Genomic DNA, 22,445 nt, shown 5'->3' on the forward strand with positions numbered 1-22,445 from the left:
CCCATATTTCATGCACTGTATTTACTTATTTTATTGCTTTACTTCTCTGTCAGGGGGACATATTGTGATTTATTGTATTTTTGTAAAACCGTCGCTGTGCATGAAACTGTGCTAGAACAGATATTTGTTGTGTTCGAGACTGCTTTAGGACATTTTAGGACCTATTTGTGGTATTCAATTGTAATTATTTGTTCCTTCTGTTTTAAACAGAAAATGAATCTACATTATAGATGTCTTGTAGGTGTTGGCATTCTGCCATATTTATCAGTCTTGTATTCTTTTTAAGTCTTTTTCCTCATTCTAAAAATCATTAAGCTATCATCTAAGTTTTTCCAGTCTGATATCAGATCTTATAAAAATTTCAGGTGTAACTCATTAGCAACTTCTCAACCCTTTCCCTGCCAGCGTTTTTTTTTTTGTGTTTTTTTTAAAAGTTGCTAGCCACCGCCATTTTGATCTTTTTTTTATAATTTATTTTAAAATTTAAAAATTTGTTGTAAATTCTTTTTTAACAACACTTGAATGTGGGTAAGTTTTAGGGCTGCACGAATACGAAAAATAACATTGAACTTTTAAGATTATCGCTTAAACGCAATTCTTAGTGCGATTTATTTTTTTACATTTTTTATTTTGTTTAAATATGCGCAGCTTGTGAGTGAAGTATGGCTCTAAATGCTAATCCATCTGAAAGCACTGCGACCGTATAATCGCTTATACTGTACATTTGAAAAAGCAACACGCGTCAAACATCTTTCTAGACGTGAGAAGCATTTATTAACAACTTGTCCAACAAAAGACAACATATAATAACATGTTTTTACTCCAAACTCACTACATAACAGTTGAGCACAGAATAAGGCAGTCGTGTGTTAATTAGTCATGTTTAATCAATCAAAGCGTTTAAATCTTCTGCTACAGTAATATGATGCCTGTTATCTTCTTCTGCTGCAGGGCATATTTTGAGTTTCTGTACAAGAGCCCCCTCTGGCTTTCAGATGGAGAAGCATTTACTACTGATCACAGAACTGTACAGCTCTGACAAACTGCGCATTAAATAATCAGAGCCTTGGCCAGATCGTGTGCGATTTAATTGTGATAAATCGTGTAGCCTAGTTTGTTCAAAATGTTGCTTTCGTTAAGAAAAAGCTGAGAAAATCTTGTTTTTTTTGTTTTTGTTTTTTTTAAAGACTACAACATGCATAAGAAATGCTTTTATCACTTGTTTCTGTTTCTTTTTCTTTACTCTTTCAGAAGTTGTGTAATAGCGCCCCCTATCATTAACAGTGAAAACACAGAAAGCCGGAAAATTTAAAAGGATGGTTCACCCAAAAATGAAATTTTTATCATTGTTTGATCATCCTATATTGTTTCAACCTGGCATTGTTATCTTTATTTCATGAAGGAGATGTTAGGCGAGAACAAAAACAATGAAAACAATACCTATGTTTATTTATTTATTTTTTAGTGGTGGGGCCAGTGAAAATTTTGGCAGGGCAAGTAAAAATCTGAACCACTGGCCCGACCGAACCAGTTAAAAAAATCCTTAGTGTTGAGCCCTGTATCTGATGAATGATTAATAGTGAATAGTGCTTCATGCTTTTGATGCCACTGCATTTACCATGGGACTTCATGTTTGCTTATTTATTCTAACAGTCATCCTCATCAGACTTGTCTGTTGCAAGTGACTGTGTTGCTGGTAAGTGTTAAACAGTTGTGCATGTTGAGAGTGAGAATGAGAGAGAAAAACAGACAGACAGGGAAATCAGAGAGGCGACAGGGGGCTTGTACGTCTGCTTTTACAATGACTGTCTGTCAGATTGTGTAAGAACGAAGGGGGAAGTTAAGAGAAAGAGAAGAGTGAAAAATCCACACACTCCTTTTTTTTATGTTTCTTCCAGGCTGAGTCACTATCGAGGAGTGGGAAGATCTAGAGAGAGAGAGGGAGACAGCATCACGGAGAGCACAAGAGAGAAAAGCAACGGAAGGAGGGGAAAACCGCTACACAACGCCTTTGAGAGCGAAGCGAGAGAGGCAGCCAGTGAGAACGACGTAAAGAGAGAGACAGAGCGCAGCAGTGAGGGAGGGAGAGAGACGCTGAGGCTGGGAGAGCTGACCCCCCCCTCCCCTCTCCTCTCCTGTCCTCTCCTCTCCTCCTTCCCCCCCCCTCCTCACTCCTTCAGGAGCTGGTGTGTAGGAGCGGCGAGTACAGTGTGATTGAGGCAACATGAGCGATGTCACCATCGTTAAGGAAGGCTGGGTCCAGAAGAGAGGTAAGTAGCTTGTCTCTGTCTGTGTCTCGGTCAACTAGCCGGGTCGAGAAAACCCTTGCGTACGCGTGTGCCTCCAGGGACGGCTCCCTCCGTCATGGGCGGGCCACGGCGTGGCTTTAGTCTGTGTCTGTGGAAGCCGGCGTGTGGGTGTGCCTCTTTACGCGTGTGTTCGTGAGCTGTGTTTAGTGCTGGTGTTGCATTTAGGGAACGTGCATGCGTGTTTGAGTGCGTCTGGCGGAGGAGCAACTGCATTCAGACTGGTATCCATCATTTCTCACTGCACTGCTCTGATGTGTCGGGCTGCTACATTTGACGGGTTTTCTGCACATGTTTGCACTCATCCTGATGTATAGTTCTCTGTTTTGATTAGATTATGGTGATGTTTTGATGATTTTATTGGATCAGTATGTCTGGAAAACAAGTAATCTTGTAGCCTTTTTTGGTAAGTATGGTCTGTTGAGTGCAAACAAACACTCAAAGTTAATATAAGTCAAAGTTATTTGACATCCATGTGGGAAGCCGCTCTTGGTGTTCTTATGGGATGTAGTGACTAGGGTGCTTCATCCAGGTTGTCTTGCTTTCTTTCAGGTCCGCTTTTACCTGCTTGTACCTTCCCTATATGTGTATCCAATAAAAGTGGTTGGTGATTTTAAGTATCCAGATATGATTGATCAGCAAAAAGTAACTTTATGCAAATGACCAGTGATTAGCAATGGGAGTGTCATTTGTTTATATGCACTTTAAAAGTTTTATTTCAGTCGGGCTAAAGTAATAACTTTTCATCTTACATTGTCATGTAAATGCTTTTGTCTGAAATCGAATCTGTCTGGTTTTTGTGAAGTCAGACTGTCAGACCTAGATGCTGTGACTGGAGCTTGGCTTCGTCCAGCATGCATACACATTAATCAAACTGCAGCTGGCCTGTGTGATGTACTTTGAAAGAAAGACGTGACACACATTGTGTGTTTAAGCCTTCAAATATTCCATTACTCATTGATTACGTCATAATAGAAAACTATATATTAGACAATCAGGTGAACACTAGATTGACTACGAAAAGTCCCACTTGAATAACTCACAAATTTATGCAAAGTTCAGGGGATCCAACACCTGGTATAGCAGTCAAGTAGGAGAGCCTAATAGTACAGCGATTTAACCAATGCCCTTAACTCTGGATGTTTATGCTACAGTAGGCCTGATGTCCCACCCCCCTGATTGGTCTGACACACTTGAGCTTATTTAGATGTGTTAATGTATGGACATACTTCATTACTTTGGTCACCACTTAAATTCAGGGCTCCCATGGTTATAGAAAACTAAAGTAAAACCTTTGAAAGTCATGGAAAAGCAATAAACATTTAGTGAGTGTGTATATATATATATATATTTAAATAATAGAGAGAGAGTAAGAGTAAAACTTGCCCCAAAACCAACACCATAACCTTAATCTGTTTTATTGAGGATAATATTGGAGACATTTGTAAGATAAAAAGTATTTAAAGTGCACTCAATGATTTTGTATTTATGTTGCACTGACTGATATGACTTCAGCTGGCGTGGATACAGCATCATGTCAAAGCAATGCCATTATACCCTATTTACAGTCAGCCACGGATCATTTATTTTGTGAACGAAAAGTGTCTAATAACCTGGAGGTTACTGAGATAGAATGTATTAAGTACCCATGAGGCTCCTTGTAGAATGAAACTTTTTGTAGAAAAAGTCCATGTAGAATGAAAAGGTTTTAAATATCTATTTTAAAAATACTTCAAATAATATTAAATTACTATTAATTTCTATGAATATTTTAAAGGAAAATTCAAGCGTTCATTTAGTATTATTTATACACAGTAATAATGTGTGTTAATATTTTGAATTAGTTTAGTTTAGTTGAATTTAATTTTATATTTTCAGTTGTTTTAGTTTATTTAGTTTTAATTTATATTTATTTCAGTTTTAGCTTAAGAAATTCTAGTACATTCACTTTATTTCAGTTAATTGTCAAGGCAGCATTTCTAAATTTCAGTTAAAGGGGTCCTGACATGACAAATCAAATGTTCCTTGATCTTTTGACATATAAGAGGACTTTGTACCATTAAAACATCCTGCAAGTTTCATAGCTTGAAACGTCATCACAAACCTTTATTTAAATGATTTTGTAATGCTTTGTAAATGCTCTGTAAATGACAGTTTTATTTGGATAATGGTTTCAAAACACTTATTCACGTGCAATAGCGAGTGGGCATTGATGCTGTTTCCTATGCAATAATGTTAGCCAATCATAACAGTAGTCGTTCACTGACAAGCCTTAAAGGAGCCGCCCCTTAAAAACTGATCATTTCAGACAGTGGGGCAGAATGAGAGTGGAAAGTAATAATTTTTTTGCATATATTTGTTTTTTTGTGCAAAAAACTTTTTATTATTAACATTATAAGTGAACCTTAAGGAACATATTAAAATAATCCATGACCCCTTTAACATTGTTAAAATTTTTCATCTAATATTTATTTTATTTAATCTTTTTTTATAATTAACAAAAATGTGTATTAATAGTTTTCTGTTTTAGTTCAAATTAAAAACACTGAGTAATTCAAAAGGCTATTATCTTGCATTCATTTGGAAATTCATCCCAACTGTTTATTTAAAGGTCAGTGGTCAAAAATTAATCAGTCAAAAACTGTGGGAACCCTTTTTAATTGATTGTGAGTGTCATGTTGGTGAACTCATGTGTGGTAGCCGCATTGAGTCAGATTTGAAATTCCCTCCAGTGTGTTCATCCTGGGCTGGGCTTGAGGATGTAGAGGTTAGCGTTTGGGATTGTGTGTGAAGTGCATGGGAGAGTTCGGTGTAGCCCTGGGCTGGGAAACTGGCTTCGTTCTGTTTGTCTTGGCTGGCGACCAGGATGACCCCAATCACCCTCCTCTTTTCCTCTCCTTTTTCCACTTTGTCTCCGCCACTTTCTGTTTCCATTATAGCTTTTACTGTCTTTCCCCCCTCTCTCTGTCTGTGTCCTGTTGTACTTTTACTTTTCCATTTTGCTGCTGTCTCTCTCCGTCTCATCATTTCTCTCTCTCCCCCTCTATAGCACCTGTGTCGCAGTACAAGTTTTCACCCCCCCCCCCACCCCCTTGTCTTCCGAGCTGTGACTTCTTAGAAAAAAAGGGCTGTGTGTGAGGAGAGGATAACCAAAAGGGTGACATCATTTCCTGTTTACTCCACTAATGAATGGATCACAAAGAAAAGGGCCAGCTTAAGACACAGAAGCCCTCCGGTTCTGACATCGCCCCCCTCTAAACGCTCATTGTCTAAACATTCCCCTCATCACTGACCACAGCCTGTTTAATGCGCCTGCCAAAGTTTGATTGTTCGGAGGTTACTTCAGCAAAATCAAGCAAAACGCAACATACTGGAATGTCATGGAACTAAATAGCATGAAGTTTTATTTTCTTGTCTTTAATTTGATGCCGTTTTGTATTCCAGATCGCTGGTCTGCGGTATATTAGCACTGATTGCAAGCAGACCTGTTGATAAAAATGCTTTGGATGTCTGCGCAGTGTGTGTGTGTGTTTGTTGTGGAGGTTAGCTGTCAGGCTCCATAGCCGAAGAGCAGCGCAGAGGAGTCACATGGTGCACTGCTCTGTCCCGCAGGACCGCTGGAACACTCTGTTCTGAGGAAAAGATACAGGCACATGAATGAAGCTCGTTCGCTCTCTCCGTCACGCTCACATGACCAGCGATGCGCTCGTTCATTCACTCACTCTCTCATACTAGCATATGGATTACATAGACAAACACACACACACACCAAACTCTGACCTTGCTGACTGTTATATCCTTCACTTCCTGCTCCTTTTCTCATACCCAGCAATCTCCTGCTCTCATATGACCACTGCGGCCATTCCTCATTATCTCCTTCCTGTCCCCTCTCTCTCTCTCTCAGTATGTAAAGTGCATCTGAGTGCACCCCAGATCATCTCAGACTGCAGTGGCAATACAGATCAGCTGGTACAGGAGCATCCTCATTCAAGCCAACATGAATGAACAGAGAACCTTTACATTACATATAAACATTACATTTATTCTGCCTGTACTTGTGTTTCATCACTCAATCATTTCTCTTTTAGCATGTTCAGAATTTTTTTTCTGGATACTTAAAGGGTTCACCCAAAAATGAAAATTCTGTCATTTATTACTCACTCTCATGTCGCTCAACACCTTCGTTCATCTTCAGAACACAAATTAATATATTTTTGATGAAATTCGATGGCTCAGTGAGGCCTCCATTGACAGCTAGATAATTTAACAATTTCAAATGCCCAGAAAGCTACTAAAGACATATTTAAAACACTTCACGTGACTCCACTGGTTCAACCTTAATATTATGAAGAGACAAGAATACTTTTTGTGTGCCCAAAAACAAAATAATGACTTTATTCGGCAATATCTAGTGATGGGCGATTTCAAAACACTGCTACATGAAGCTTCGAAGCTTTACGAATCTTTTTTTTTTCCGAATCCGTGTTTTGGAGCGTGTATCAAACTGCGAAAGTCAAATTTCAATACGTTTTGAAACACACATAACAAAGTCTCGTTTTATGAAATCACGTGACTTTGGCAGTTTGATACACACTCCGAATCACTGATTCGAAACAAAAGATTCGTAACGCTTCAAAGCTTCAAAGTTATTTTGTTTTTTTGGTTTTACTCGTCGCTTCATAACATCAAGGTTGAACCACTGTAGTCACGTGAACTGTTTTAAATTTGTCTTTAGTACCTTTCCAGGCATTTGAAAGTGTTAATTATCTTGCTGTCAATGGAGGCCTCACTGAGCCATCAGATTTCATCAAAAATATATTAATTTGTATTCTAAAGATGAATGAAGGTCTTACGGAACTATCTTCTGCAACGACATGAGGGTGAGTAATTAATGACAGAATTTTCATTTTTGGGTGAACTAACCCTTTAACTCTTTACACTTGGTTAGGACAAGCGGTAAGCTGCCGTCATGGTGTTGAGGGCCCAACCATGTGTATATTAAAACATGATCATTTTAAAAGTAATTAAGCTACTCGACCCTCCCTTTTGAATGGCTGTGTAGTCTATGCTTTTATGAGGAGACTAGCCAATCATAAGAAAGGACATTTTATATATTGTTGACTTACTAGGTACAGAATGGTAGAAAAAATGTCCTGTTTCATTCAAAGGGTCAGTAATTTGTAAGTAGTTTGGAAAATGGCCATATAAAATTAAATAATGACACTTCTAAATGTTTTATATTGTGAGTTTTCAGCAACTTTATCAGTAAGAAAGATGCATCAACGAACAGGTAAATTTAGCAACACTTGTTGAAGGGAGAGTGTTAATTTTTCGTTTAGATTAATGTTGTTAAATTTCAAGAAAAAGTTGAGATAAAATGTTGAGAATAAAGTCATTATCGTTAAATTACGAATTTGTTCTCATAATTTAACGACTTTTTTCTCGTAATTTAATGAGTTTATTCTCAACATTTTATCTCGACTTTTCTTGAAATTTTACGCGTTTTTTCTCATAATTTAATGAGTTTATTCTTAACATTTTATTTCAACTTTTTTCTCGAAATTTTACGATTTTTTTCACGTAATTTAATGAGTTTATTCTCAACATTTTATTTAGACTTTTTTCTGGAAATTTAACAACTTTAATCTTGAGATGGTTTTATTTTTTTATTATTGCCTGGCCCTAATCCTCTTCCGTACTTGTATATACAGTATGTTACAATAGGGAAGAAAAGTTGGCCACATTTTTCATTTCATGCCAACTTTAAGAAAGAACAAGTTAAAGAGCAACTATTTAATAAAAAAGCCATACAATTCTGACAAAAAAAGTAGATAAGATAATCTATAGTCCACCAATTAGAAAGAAATGTACATTCAATTCCAAACAATCCAAAACACAATGTCGTACAAAGATAAAAATGAAAAAGATCAACCTTGACAATAAAAAGTTGGTGATTGGATGTGATTTTACTCTAAACAATTCAGCTTTAAAATGGCTTGTTTACTTGTGTTGTACATTTGAGGGTAATTTTGATGAAATGTCTCCCCCTCAAGCTTTGTTTTCGAACAAGTGCCAAATAGATTCTGAGAGCTGTAGATGATCATGAGGAGCTCCTGTATCATCTTGATGCTTTTTAATTTCACATTAGCTTTTCACAGTCATCCGTCTTGAGTCCTCCCACTTCCCTCTTAGCGGTGAGGGGAAAAGCCTCAACATACCCAAACAGATCTGCCGTCTCCTTTAAAGGAGGCGCACCTGCACAGTCTCTAACATGCACTCTCACATGCTAACGGCTGTCTTTTCCACTCTCCTGCCAGTCTGCCTTTCAGACTAGCGTCAGCACGTATGAAGAAAATACTGCGGCCCCCTCAGTCACGACTCAGTGGCTTTTGTGTGTGGTTGTTTTTCTGGTTATTGTATAAGTGTGTGTGTGTGTTTGAGAACAAGGACAGGATGACATGCTCAGAGAGGGGATGATGGCTCTGGGGGTCAGGCTGTGTTATAGCAGCAGGCTGGGGGTCACAGGCTGACTCACTGCATGCCTCCAACTGACTGACTGACTGCAGAGTTAGTCATCTTTCTGAATCGTGCAGAGACCCAGCCCAGAGAGAGAGAATGAGACCTTGAGGTAAGGCAGATAGAGAACAAAAGAGAAGGATGAAGTGGTGTAGGCTCTCAGTGCTTGGATTTCTTTGATGAAAGTTAGAGGTTTAAAGAGATGGTTCACCCAAAAATCATTTAACAATTGTGAACCTGTATGACTTTTTACCTTTGTGGAACAAAAAAAGGAGAAGTTTAGCAGAGTGTTCACGCTGTTCCTTCCATACAATGAAAGGGAATGGAGATCAGGGACCGTCAAACTCAGAAAATTAGACGCATTAAAAGTAGTATTCAGGGTTCTCAAGTCTTCTGAGGTTTATAGCTTTTTGTGAGGAAAAACTGAAATTTATTTAAATGTATTTAAATTATATAGATTATATTTAAAAGTTTGGGTTTAAGATTCTTTTTTTTTAAATGTAATGAAATAAGTCTCTCATTCTAACCAAGGTTGTCCAGTGAAATTGTGAATATTCAGTGTCACATGATCCATCAGAATTCATTCTAATATGCTGATTTGATTCTCAAGAAACATTTCTTATCAAAGTTGAAAATAGTTGTGCTGCTTAATCTTTTTTTTTTTTTTTTTTTTTTTTGGAAATCGTGATTTTTCCGAGGATTCTTTGTTAAAGGGAAAGTTTAATAGAACAGCATTTATATGAAATAGAAATCTTTTATAACAATGTAAAAGTCTTTACTCTCACTTTTGATCAATTTAATGCATACTTGCTAAATAAAAGAATTAATTTATTTGAAAATATCATAACGACTTTTGAACTGTAGCAAATATATATTCACATTTGATGAAGCTCTTAAATCTCATTCTTTCTTTTAAAATATTAGAAATATAGCATTTAAAGATGTGTCATGTCAAGTTACCATCAGTAATGCTGAACATCATTGGTTCTTGTATGTTTCAAATTGTAATTGTCCAAATTTGAAAATGCAAATTGCAGTGAGATTTAAGAGCTTCAGCATAGGGGAAGATTTTCAGTGAGTAATGACTTAAACTTTGGTCTTTTCTTATTTAATCTGTTTTCAGGAGATAGAGAATGTATATGAAACCATATGCACTACTTTTATGGTGTTCTTGTCATTTTTGGAGCTTGAATTCACTTTAATTCTATGGAAAAGAGCAGCACAAACATGCTGCCTTCAGTTTTTCACATCACGCTTTGTGCTCCACGGAGGAACGAAAGTCAGGTTTGGACCAACATGAAGGCAGTATTTTTATTTTTTAGGTAAACTATGGCTTTAAAGCTTGAGCTGAGTGTGCTAGACGACTCCGTTTGTGGTCCTGATAAGGTTGTTCTAAAGCAAAGAGAGAAGGAGGGGGAGATAAAATTGCGAACTGTGTTTGGTAACGTTTTTCCAAGCCCCGCGGTGATCTATCTGACTGTATCACATCTCGCATGTTTTAGTGATGAGGCAGTGATGCACGGGGCGTGTGAACATGTGCATGCCTCTAAGAATTTAGGAGTGCCTGCGGAGTATGTGTATGTTTAGGCAGGAGCAATCCGGACCAATCACAGATTGGCCTCTCAAAATTCCAGCAGCACTTCTGCATTCCAAGATTGTGATGGATGGAAATGAAGCTCATTACTAGACTGTCTAACAAACCTTGAATCCAAGTGATGTTGTGTCATAATTGAGATTTAGACCTGGTCTGAGATTTAGATCTGGTCTGTCTCCATTATGCGCCAAATAAGGAAGTGATCTTCCATCCCTACCTTTAAGAAAATTTCATATTGTTGTTTGTAATTTACTGTACAGAATATATATGATCTGTTTGGTAAACACTATTCAGATTTTCAGTTAATCCCATTTAGTAATTTATTGCAAATTATCATCAAGATTACATCTGTACATTTATGTCTATGCTTTGGATTAAATACTGTTGCTAATGCAAATGTCCAAGGTGGGCCTTTTTTAACCAGTTAGCTCTATGCTAATCTCAGGGTCTCAATTTCGGCATGGCTATTGCCCATAATTTTTCCCAATCCCGCAGGTTTTGTTAGTTTGTGTCATGAGAGTTCAAATTGTAACATTGGTTTTGAGTGTCATTGTTTGTCTGGAGTGCTTGCTTGAATAAACTCTTGAGTACTGCATGTTAATTTTAGTTCTTCCTTGTTGTTTGTTTGTCATCTTCACATTTTTCGCGAGCATTATTTTGCTTTGCTTCAGATATGATAAAGAGACTCATGCATTTTGGGGGCGGAGCAATGAAGGGAGGGGCGTGTTTGTTTGGGTTGATTTCAAATATCAACAGTGTTCATGAATGATTCTGAGAAATTGCTTACTGCACCTTTAAACTTAACTTAAACTTAATTCACTTGGTTGCCAAGGCAACATTTCTCGTTGAAATCAAATCAAATTAAAGCTATAGACCCCTTAAAAGTTTGTAAACATTGCAACGTTTCCTGGTGGGCGGGGCTTAGCTGGAGGCAAAAAGAGATGCTGGACTCAATGTTGACAAGCGTAAGCTAGCATGTTTTAGGAGGGATTTATGAAACAGAGATGCAGAAGAAGGTTCAGAACTGTCCGAATATGTACAGTCACTGACTCTGCGGGACCGTGACAGCTATTTTTGTAAATTTACTTACGTTTTGGATATTTCCTAGACAACATATGAATTACTTTCGGATGGTTCGGGGAATTTTGTCAAGGCTTATTGTCTAATTTAACCTAACACTGGGCTAACTATGATTATGGCTAGCAATGTGGATTAATTTAAGAGATCATTCAAAGGATGGCACACTCATCTATCGCTGTATGTTTGTTTAACATTTAAGCTAGCTAGTGTGCTGAAAGTTGACGACTTTTCACCTATAAAACAGAAACTTGCTGATTTGTACTAGATAAAACCAACACACCATTACATATGCATTGATTATTTTACCTGATATGAAGTGTGCACTGCAAACACGAGTATTATTTATGATTGTCTCCATCCAGTCTGTACACCGTATTGCGTTCAACCACATCTTTTTGATTTCTGTGAAGGAATGTCTGCCGGGATTTGGTAAAACTTTAGTTTTGAACCAAAAGTCCTGTTCCTTCTATTCTGGCAGCCAAAAACACAACAAGATGACATTTTAAAGTCAAAACCTCAAACTTTTAGCGCGCCCGCTATTAGTTCTTATTTATGTTTTGCCTCCAGCTAGAGCGGTGACGTCACAGTGACGTAGGCGATTAAGGGGTCTATATTCTATAGCTAAAAAACCCAAAAACTATTAACAATGACAAAATTACTAAAGCTTCAATTAAAATTAAAATTTGAAAATAAAAAATAAAAGCTAAATACACAAAATATTAATTCATACTATAATAGTATTTAAATAATACTAAAATAACACTGATTTACATGAGGTGCACAACAGCTAAAGTTATTAAATAAGACTTTCAGAGAATATCTTGAATAAAGTTTATTATATATTCCCTTTTACTTATTTGCAAATAGTTTTTTCCTGTTGTAACTGTAAGCATAAATCTAAAAAAAGCAAGTTGAGTCTTAAAAAACAAGTAAAAACTGTCTAAATTTATATTGTTTTGAGGATGTTTAGATATTTTTAATGGAAAACGAGACAAAAATACAGATTAAAAAACGTATCTTTTGCAGAGCATCATTTCCTGTCATATCTCTTCTCAAAAGTGTCAGAAGAAACTGAAAATAACAAGAAGAGTCTTTGAAGTAAGACGAGCAGATGCATGACTGTCAAATATACATTGATTGTTGGATGTATTTGTATCCGTCTCAAGTTTGTTCTCAAGTTTGTTTGTAGGCATCAGTAAATTTGTGTTTGTGTGCTCAAATAAGTGGGCGTTTGTCTTAAATTCCCTCTGTCCACTTGTGTGGGGCTTTCTCCTGTGCTGTTAATCGGAGGGTAGTGTTTCTCATAACTCTGTAATGAGCCCAAGCCCATTAGGAAAATTGGGAAAGCATGACAGAGCTGCTCATTGGTGATGCCATCTCTCACACAAATGCCCTCTGGCTGCAAGTGATCATCTTACCCCCTGCAACGGATCCCCGGCCAGACGGACAGTCACCTCGGTGTTGACGCTCTGAAGCATCTTCCTAGCTTCCCTTCTCTTTATTTAGAGTTGGATCAATCTTTTATGTGAAATTGCACCAGCAGTCAGACTGAGGAGTGTTGACCAGATCATATTTGGGATTAAGATTTGACTTTCGTCAAGCGCATAAGCATGAATAGTGATCTACTAAGGTCTTATGACAGGCAATCATTTTGACCTCTATGTAAATATGTACGATATGTAAAAGTATATAGTGGTCTATGTGGCAATACATTTTTGGCTGGTTCTGCTATATACTGTATTAAATTGATTTATATTAAATCTTTCATACCAAAATGTATTTCTGTCAGGACCACTATCGTCAAATATGATAGATAATGCATAGAGTTTGTATTGGCGGTATGGTTCTGTTCTGGGCAAGAACTCCCTGCGCATCCATGCAGCCTAGCATGGATAAGAGCAGGGAGAGCAGCAATAAACCCCCCAGGGTAAACAGAACAGGACCAACATGCAGATATCATTAAATGTCATGATTAACATACACATTTTTTCGAGAATTAGTCTGATTCAGGGGAAATAATAAAGCCAATCCTGACTGAAGAGAGGAGGAGCTGGGGATGGAGGAGGGTAATTTGCTCCTGAGAAATGCAATAGCTGCTGATAATACTGAGGAGCTTATATATAGATGCCGTAATAGGCGTCGTATTCCTATAGGTAGACGCAAGTCACCTGGGAGTCAGCTGATGCAAGCTTGGCTGACGTGACCTGCCAGAACTGACGCTAACACTAGATGTAATTTGAGCTGTAAAATTATTTAATGCTGTTAGACATAAAGTTAAGGAATATATAATTTAGAGAATTAGTGTGCTGTTTCTTCAGGATGATACCTAACTCGTTTTAAAGAGAGTTCACACACATTCTTTTATCATTTACTCACCCTCATGTCATTCCAACCCCATAAGACTTTTGTTCATCTTCAAAAGAACAAATTAAGATGTATTTAATAAAACCTGAGAGATTTCTGTCCTTTAGTGAAGAGCTCAAAAAGTTCATAAAGACATTGTAAAAGTAATCCATATGAATTGAGTGGTTTAATCCAAGTCTTCTTAAGAGACATGATCGCTTTATATTATGAAAAGTTTTTATTTAGGCTTTTATTCACATATAAATATCAATAACCCAGAGCTCATCAAATATGGAAAATGGAGTCAAATGTGGTTGCTTGACAAGAACCAGTGAGTTCTCAGGCACCAAGAGGAAGTTTGAGCGTCCGCATGAACCAATGAGGTTTGTTGCGGATCAAGCAAGTGCGTTTAAGCTTCGTGTTTACTATATTTTGATCAATGTTTAAAACAATGAAAGAAATGCTTTCAAGAGCATGCATGTCATATTTCACCTCAACATAATAAAAAAAAAATATTAAAATTAATTCCGTTTTGAGGACCAATAAGAGGTTTTTTTTTTCCCATTGTGACATTATTTTCATTGTAATTTAGCACATTTTCTCTCAAAATTCCTATTACCATATTGTAAAAAAAAAAAGACTGCCTTTAAGTTATTTTGATTTAAATGAATAAAATAATTATATTACAGCCATGTTGGTACATATTATGTAATTGAGAATTTAGGGGTTGAAATTATGCTTAATTGTCACAAACATTCTTAATTTACATTCATAATTACTTCATTTTCATTCATGTATGTTAACTATAATTTCTTATTTTTTGGGTTAAATGTGATCTGGACAGGTTCTTGACAGGTATCGTAACATTAAGCATTCCTGTTGTCATCAAGTGGGTATTTGACAGCAGTCAGCCGTCGTGTCTGCACACGATTAATAAAAACATGCAAAAGATATTTGGCATGGGTTTCTTACATTGCCTCAGTATAAACAGACAAACCCCCTAAAGCTGGAGGTTGGGACTTTATTGCGCATAATTACACGTGTCAGTGGTTGCTTGTGAATGCTGCTCTCTGTGTGTGTGTTCGTGTTTCGGAGTGAAGGGGAGTGAGTGCAGGCAGCCACTGACTCCAGTCTGGGCCGCAGAGAGTTCAGTGGGTTCAGTTCTGCTGCTGCCGGAGCCGGCGCCGATCAGGTGGCCGTGCCAGAACACTGCGATATCAATCACCCCTCCACTGTCTCCATGTCACCCTCTCCTCCCAGCAGCATCACCTGTCAAAACACCTCATCTTTCTTCTTTTCTCTTTGCATTTCCTTTTTTCTGCATTCTCATGGCTACTCTTCCTCATGCATGGCTGCTAGCTTGCAATCACATTGATACATGAAGTCTTGCTTGTACATAGGCTGAGACATGTGAGCCCACCGCACACACACAGCTTGTGCCAAGGCTGCAGACACTGGAGGTTTTGTAGTCAATAGCACACACACATAGCATCGCTATACACACTCACATCCGGAGGAAAGGATTCAGTGCAGTGTTTTACTAACTACAGCCATTGTTGAAAGGGTGACTCATTTTCAACTGTGGAGACAGTCACCACTTCTTCAATACTTTTTCTATTCTCTCTTTTGTGAATGATCAGAGGCCATCCAGTCAAAAGCATGGCCTAACCTGGTCACCTTTACATTTAAAAGACCTTGGTTTAGCTGTTTGGATGCTGATCTGTGCTCAGATATATGTTAACAGGAAGTTAATTGGGTGTGCGAATCATTGTGGAAAAAATGCTGCTATGTATATCAATCATAAGATATACTAAGCTAAAGTTAAAAATGCTCTAATCAGCTCTGCTACTATTCTTTAATAATTTAATATTAAAATTGAATACTAGGGAGGCACCAATACCATTTTTTAAGGAACGATACTTTTTTTTTTTTCTAGTACTCTCCAATACTGATGCCTATACATTTATTCATTTTTCTCTCTTTTTTTTTTTTTTTTGGTGATGTTGCAGTTTTCCAAGCACAAAACAGTGAGACTAATGAATGTAGGACAGCTTCTTTGTTATTACTCTAATGAAAAAAGTAATATTTTTTATGTGCTTGTCACAAACTTAAAGAACAAAAATTTCAGTGTCCAATAACCTTCAAAGGGCATAATTACCAATGTATATAATTGTTGTTATATTAAAAAGAAATTTGCAAACAAATTAAAAAACAATACAACAAATACTATAGAGATATAAATTAAATAAACTTGTTTTTCAGATACAGTAAGTTTATTTACCATGTATACATTTATTTAACATATTTTGTTGTTTTATTAACATTAATGACAAATATAGGCTAAGGTCCCTTTAAGACCGAATCCATGGATACTGACACACATCCTGTTTTCACCCAAATGTTTACATCCACTTAAGCCATAACCCACTGTATTTTCGTGAGATACTCCACACGATGGACATTTTGACAACTATGTGTGCATTTGACTATTCAGGCGCAAGGAGAACTGATCGCGCGCTGTCTGAGAGAACTGGGATCGTGCGCAAGAAAGAGAGAGAGCACGTGAGAGAGAGAGAGAGAGAGAGAGACAGAGAGAGAGAGAGAGTGCACTTCTGGTCTGTGTCATTCAGCGCGATTCTGCCTATCCCGCCTTTACTAATCGATAACGAATTGTGATTGAAAGCATGCAGTTTGCAATGTGTTGTCATCATTAATTTTGAAGTATTTTCACACCCTGAGGCTGACATTGTTTCTGCTGCTGCCGCCGGTGTCTCTGTGCACGGAAAATTCTGTAAGTTATGTCACGTGAGGTATCGGGGGTATTTTTATGAGTACGAGTACAAGTACGTGAGCTTGGTAAAGGGCCCGATACCAATACTGGTATCGGTGCATCAGCATCCATATGTAATACTTTAAACAATAATTTCATAATATTACTTCTGTCATTTTAATTCCTGTATAGATTTTGGTGGAATATACACTACCATTCAAAATGTAAAAAACAAACAAACAAACAACCAAAAAACTTTTTTTTTAAATCAAAAATACAGTCCAGTCAAAACAGTAATATAATGAAATATTATTTCAAAATAAAAATGACTGTTTTCTATTTTAATATATTTTCAAATAATTTTGAATTAATGAAATTAATTATTTTAAAATGTAATTTATTCTTATGATGGAAAGGCTGAATTTTCAGCATCATTACTTCAGTCTTCAGTGTTACATGATCCTTCAGAAATCACTCTAATCTTAAGAAACATTTCTGCATTTGTGCTCTTAATATTTTTGTAGAAACCATGATTCTTTGATAAAAGAACAGGATTTATTTGTAATAGTCATTTTTTTGACATTATAAATTTTTGACTTCACTTTTGACCAATATAATGCATACTTGCTGAAAAACACACATGAAGTCATTTTTTTACAAACCCATAAATCCATAGGTGACTTAAAATTGTATTTTTGAAAATGCAAAAAAAAAAAAAAAAAATCACACTTGTGAACGAGCAAATGGTCATAGTGTATGCATAATTGTGTAAATAGTAGAGTAATGCATCTGGCAGCCTAGAGTCTCTGCATGTCCTTTTCATTGTGAAGCATTCACTGGCTGCACTGGCCCTTCAGCAGCAGCAGCAGCAGCAGCAGTAGGCAAGCCTCTTAGCCTGATCCCTTTGTTTTTTTACTCACCTCTCTAGGTCAGCCCTTTGCCAAGGGTTCATGCTCCGCTTGTGGTAATGTCTGTGTCCTGAAAGAAGAGGAATCCCTCATTACCTTGTAAGGTCTACAGAGGTCTCAGAGAGCAAAAGGCTAATGGTGTTAGGAGCTCACGACTAGTAAGCAGATGACAGATTCTCAGAGCTGTTGACCACTGTTTGTCTTGCTGAATACTTCAGTCTTCATATGCTCATGACGGTTCATGTGTGCAAAGATGGCTGCCGACTCTTTTTGTTCCAGGCTACAATTCTTCACACATTTTATTATTAGTCATCCACCACACATGTATGATTGAGTTTGAATTTATGACTGCTCTTCAAATAGATGATTGAGAGTAGCCGTCACGTGTAAAGACTAGATGCAATGTTGTATTTCCAGTGGTGTTATCTGGCCTCTAAATAGGAAAGTCTAGCTTTAATCAGGACTGAATCATCGTCATTTTTGTCTTTTTTTTTTTTATTTTTATCAGTAATATCTGGTAGGGGACAATAAATGCAAACTCATGGTTTGCTTTAACCATAGTATTAATTTTTGGTGAATAACTACATTTATTTTTTTTCACAATAAATTAATTAATACATACATGCATAGATAAATAATGTTGGATATCAGTCATAATAACATGGAAATAACTATCAGCCATCAATATTGGCCAATATGTCTCACACAAATTTCAATATCATGTTTATAACATCTGGTGCTACCTAATTTCTTATTTCTGTAGAGTTTATTTCAGTTTAGTTAAAAAGCTTTAGTCGTTTTGAACTAATATTCACTGGATTAGTTCACAATCATGAAATCGCAGTATGGCTTAGTGCTTTATTTTATGTATTGCAGTGTTTTAATAAAAGTGATATATAGATGATTTTGTTTTGTTTTTAAGAGGAATCAAATATGAACACCATTAAAGAATAACCCTTTTCTACTGGCAGCAGTTCACCCAAAAATTTCTTTCTGTAAATTGGCAGTTCATTGAAACATCAACTACCAAGTCTGAAGTTACCAAATGTGATGTGCCATTTTTGAATCCTAATGTGAACATAGGCTAGATTTAAAGTGGTGGTTTACTAAAAAATGTTTGTTAACATGAACATCTATTGTATGGACAATAAAAAGAAACACAGAGGGGCTGTTTACATAACATTTTCAACTAAAAATGGAAAACTTGCAATTTTGGCCATTCATTTACACAACATTTTGGTGTCCTGAAAACGCAAACTTTTGAAAACAGGATTGAATATGTTTTTGAAAATGAGACCGTTTTCGTCTCCGCGTAAACTACAAACACGAATTTGTTAAAACTGTGACGTCATGCATATTACATGTTCAGTCTATAGACGCATAGTGTTTCTTTACAAAGTGACATCGCCAACTACTGGCCTGGCATGCAAAATACAGCGTCCGTGTGAACGGGGATCTTTTTGACAACATTGTCGTCTGTAAGCAAAAAACTTAAAAGAAAAACTCTTCTGTTTTAAGTACATTGTTGTTGTGTAAACGTGTACTTTGAGACATTCCTCAATGAACAATCTCTTTAATCTTTGGCGGAGGAGAAATTGTCCATGAATAACAACTTTTGGAATGACATGAGGATGAGTAAATAATTTGTTGAACTGAACTACCGCTTAAATTTAGTGACAAAGTTTTTGCAAACAATTTGAAATGTTTGGAAAAAATAAATCGTAATATATCAAATCGTTCAGCCACTGTGTGTGTTTGTTTTTTCTGCTTGTCCTTTCGCTCACTTCTTTGCGCTCACATACACTCACCCCCCAAAAAATACACTTCATCTCAGCTGCAGCCTTCAGTTGCCTGGGTGGCTGCTGTGACCATCACCATTACCCTCACATTAAATTACCTTCATCTCCTCTCACCCACAGTGCAATTTCTATTCCAGTCCTGGCCAGAAAATAGAATTTAGATAGCACAAGAAGAGCTGGAAGCACCTGGTATAAAATTTGCAGGGGAGGAGGATATGCTCACCATCCCTTCTCATTTTGCCGGCTCTCGCCCTTATAAAAGACTACGCTTTAAATTTCAATCGCCAGAGCACTAAAAGTTTACTGGCCCATTACTGTGTCGGGAAGATTTCCTCTGTAAAGAGCGACGCGGGGACAGGCCGGACCTCATATCAGCATGCAGACGGCATGGGGCTCATCGATCGATAGGGCTGCTGCTGCCATCCGGAAGGACGGAATCAGCTGCTGGTGCTGCTGTTGATGTGTGTGTGTTTGTGTGTTTCAGCAGGGCATGGGTGTCCAGCACGGCCCACTGGCCATGCCTGTCAACTTGTTTACGCACCAGCTAAAGTGATGACTAGAGGTACAAGGACAGGCCCTGCTAGCAGGCTTTAGCCACTGCAGGCAGCCCGACTCAAAACAAGAGCTCAGGCCGCACACACATCCATCACTGCGTTGGCCTGGTGGCTGCTGTTCGGGAGCACTCATACAGGGTCATTAGAGATTGAGGGACCTGTCAAATTTACGACGCTTGCTGTTCTGCAGATACATGTTACAAGTTGATAACCTTAGCACTGATCTAGAGGGACATGTTTGGCCAGGTGGCCAGGTTTCTCTCTGTCTCTAGAAGACTGTTGCACATTGCATTTGGTTTGATTGGTCTTTGTTAAGATGCAGGAAGAAGAAAACATCTCGGATTCATTTTTCATTTTTATTTCTGGCGTTTTATTAACAGAAATGGAGCAAGGCGATAAGGGGAAGAGGAGTAAGTGGGACCATGAAATTGGCGTGAATTGTGGCAGCATGCACTCTACTCGTCTGGCTGTGTCTCAGGCAACATTTTGGTTTTATCCAAATTTAAATTTATTTTATTTGAAGAAATTAAATTATTATTATTATTATTATTATTAGTAGTAGTAGTAGTAGTATTTTACATATTATTGAATTATTGCAGAATTTAAGTAAATTTAGCAACTTTACAAACATTCCCACAGTAAAGGATGAATTAGATTTAAATAGAAAGCACCCATGTGAAAATACAAAGAGGAACTTTACAAGTCAGTCTTTCAAAGTGACGCATAATGATTATTTCTGTCAATACCACTATCGTCAAAGGGTGATTGACATTTAGCATACAGTTTGGATTGGCGGTATGGTTCTGTTCTGGGTAAGAACTCACTGCCCATCCATGCAGCCTAGCATGGAAAACCCCTCCTTAAGGTAACAGAACAGAGCCAACATATGCAGATATCATAAATGTTGTTAATGATGATAATTTAATGTAACAATATGATTTGAAAAAAAAATAGTCTGATTCAAAGAGGTATATCAGAGGCCAAGTACTGACTGGACAAGAGGAGGAGCTGGGGATGGAGGAGGGTAATTGAACAACATGATAAAGCTTCTGATAATACTGAATCAATCTTTATTTCACATTAAGTTCGAACTATGTTTGTTCAACAATATTTAACTGTTGTTAATGATGTCATCATCCTGCAAGTGGTGGGGTAATAACTTATGCTAATGAATCGTTCAAGATCTAATTAATTTCAGGTTATTGCTTTAAATAACAAACATGACATCGGAGGTTTACTATTTTTGTTCTTTTAATGTTTCACATTAATTCCAGATGATTGATTCAATTGCAGGTTCCCTCTTACGTCATACTCTAGGGTTCCACAGGGTTCTAGAGCACATTTGGCCAGTGCACTTTCATTCTCTTGACCATGCTTTGATGTAGAATAAAATTTATATATGGAATGAAAGATATTTTGGTTAAGAGTGTAAACAGTTTAAGTCCACATGTCATGCCAAATACATAGAAACTATTCTTCTATCCACAGGTTGAGAGCTGTAGTTCCACCCATACAACTTTGGGATGTTGTTTGCAAATGTTCGATACACTGTAAAAAAAAAAAAATCCCAGTAAAATTTACGGTAAAAAAACGGCAGCTTTGGTTGCCAGAACTTTACCGTAAAAAATACAGTAGCAACGTAAAAAAAAATCTGTTAAATTTACGGTAAAATAACGTATTTCATTAACTGATATAATGTTAATTTACCAACCTAATGAAGTACTAATATCTGTTTTGTATCTTTATAATACACTGACAGTCACCAAACACAGTGGTGATAAGAGTCACATGATGAATCAAAGTTCATCATAAGCAGCTTTTCCACAAGCTGAAGAGGACAACACTAACATATAGAAGGTGCACACAGTGTCATTCACACACACACTAAACACCATCATGGTAACATGCATGAAATTTAAAAAATGCAATAAACATTAATTTAACAACATTAGACGTAACATAAAAGCCTAATGTACATAACTGATTAGAAAAAAATGAGAAAAACTATGAAGAAACAGTTATTTCAACGAAAATATATCAAATGTGAAGTGTCACGCAGGGAATTGTGGGAATGTCAATTTACGGTTTTCACTGTAAATTTTACAATGAATTGTTATTTTTCACTTCCAAAAAACTGTGAATTTAACGGTATTTTACAGTAAAATTACATTAAATGTACCATTAGATCTACTACAGTTATTCACCACATATAATACGGAAACTTTCTGTTAACCAATTGACAGTTTTTCACTGCAGCATTTTTACAGTCTTTTACTGTTAAAATCATGGTCATTTTTTATAGTGTAGAACTATGGTTTCGGAAAACACTGAATATTTAAACTTTGTTGTTAACAACGACCATAGTTAACTTAACCCCCTGTATGGACAAATTTATTATTAGTCTGTGATGCTTAATGTAAGTGTTTTTTCAGTGTTGCTTTGAATACTCAACTTATTTGAAAGTAAAAGGCTGTTTTGCCTATTCAGCTTTGACTAAGGAAAAGTGTGTGTGTGTTGGATGCCTTTTCTGTGGGTTTATCACATATAACTGTGACTACTCAGTTGAGCTTGTGGT

General features: G+C 36.9%; 1 protein-coding gene across 2 annotated transcripts in view; it reads left to right on the forward strand.

The window, feature by feature from the left end:
• Nucleotides 1-22,445, forward strand: part of akt3a (v-akt murine thymoma viral oncogene homolog 3a) — a 93,956-nt gene that overhangs the window by 6,359 nt on the left and 65,152 nt on the right. Inside the window, exons 2-3 of one of the 2 annotated variants that reach the window (XM_067386074.1) lie at nt 1,899-2,049; nt 2,181-2,270. In XM_067386074.1, the coding sequence (XP_067242175.1) occupies nt 2,225-2,270 (46 nt within the window). In that variant the 5' untranslated portion in view covers nt 1,899-2,049; nt 2,181-2,224. Of the gene's footprint in view, nt 1-1,898; nt 2,271-22,445 lie in introns of both variants that reach the window. The other variant, XM_067386073.1, reaches the window with a different exon arrangement.

Source organism: Chanodichthys erythropterus, chromosome 5 (assembly GCF_024489055.1).
Source record: "Chanodichthys erythropterus isolate Z2021 chromosome 5, ASM2448905v1, whole genome shotgun sequence".
In the NCBI taxonomy this organism is placed as follows: Eukaryota; Metazoa; Chordata; class Actinopteri; order Cypriniformes; family Xenocyprididae; genus Chanodichthys; species Chanodichthys erythropterus.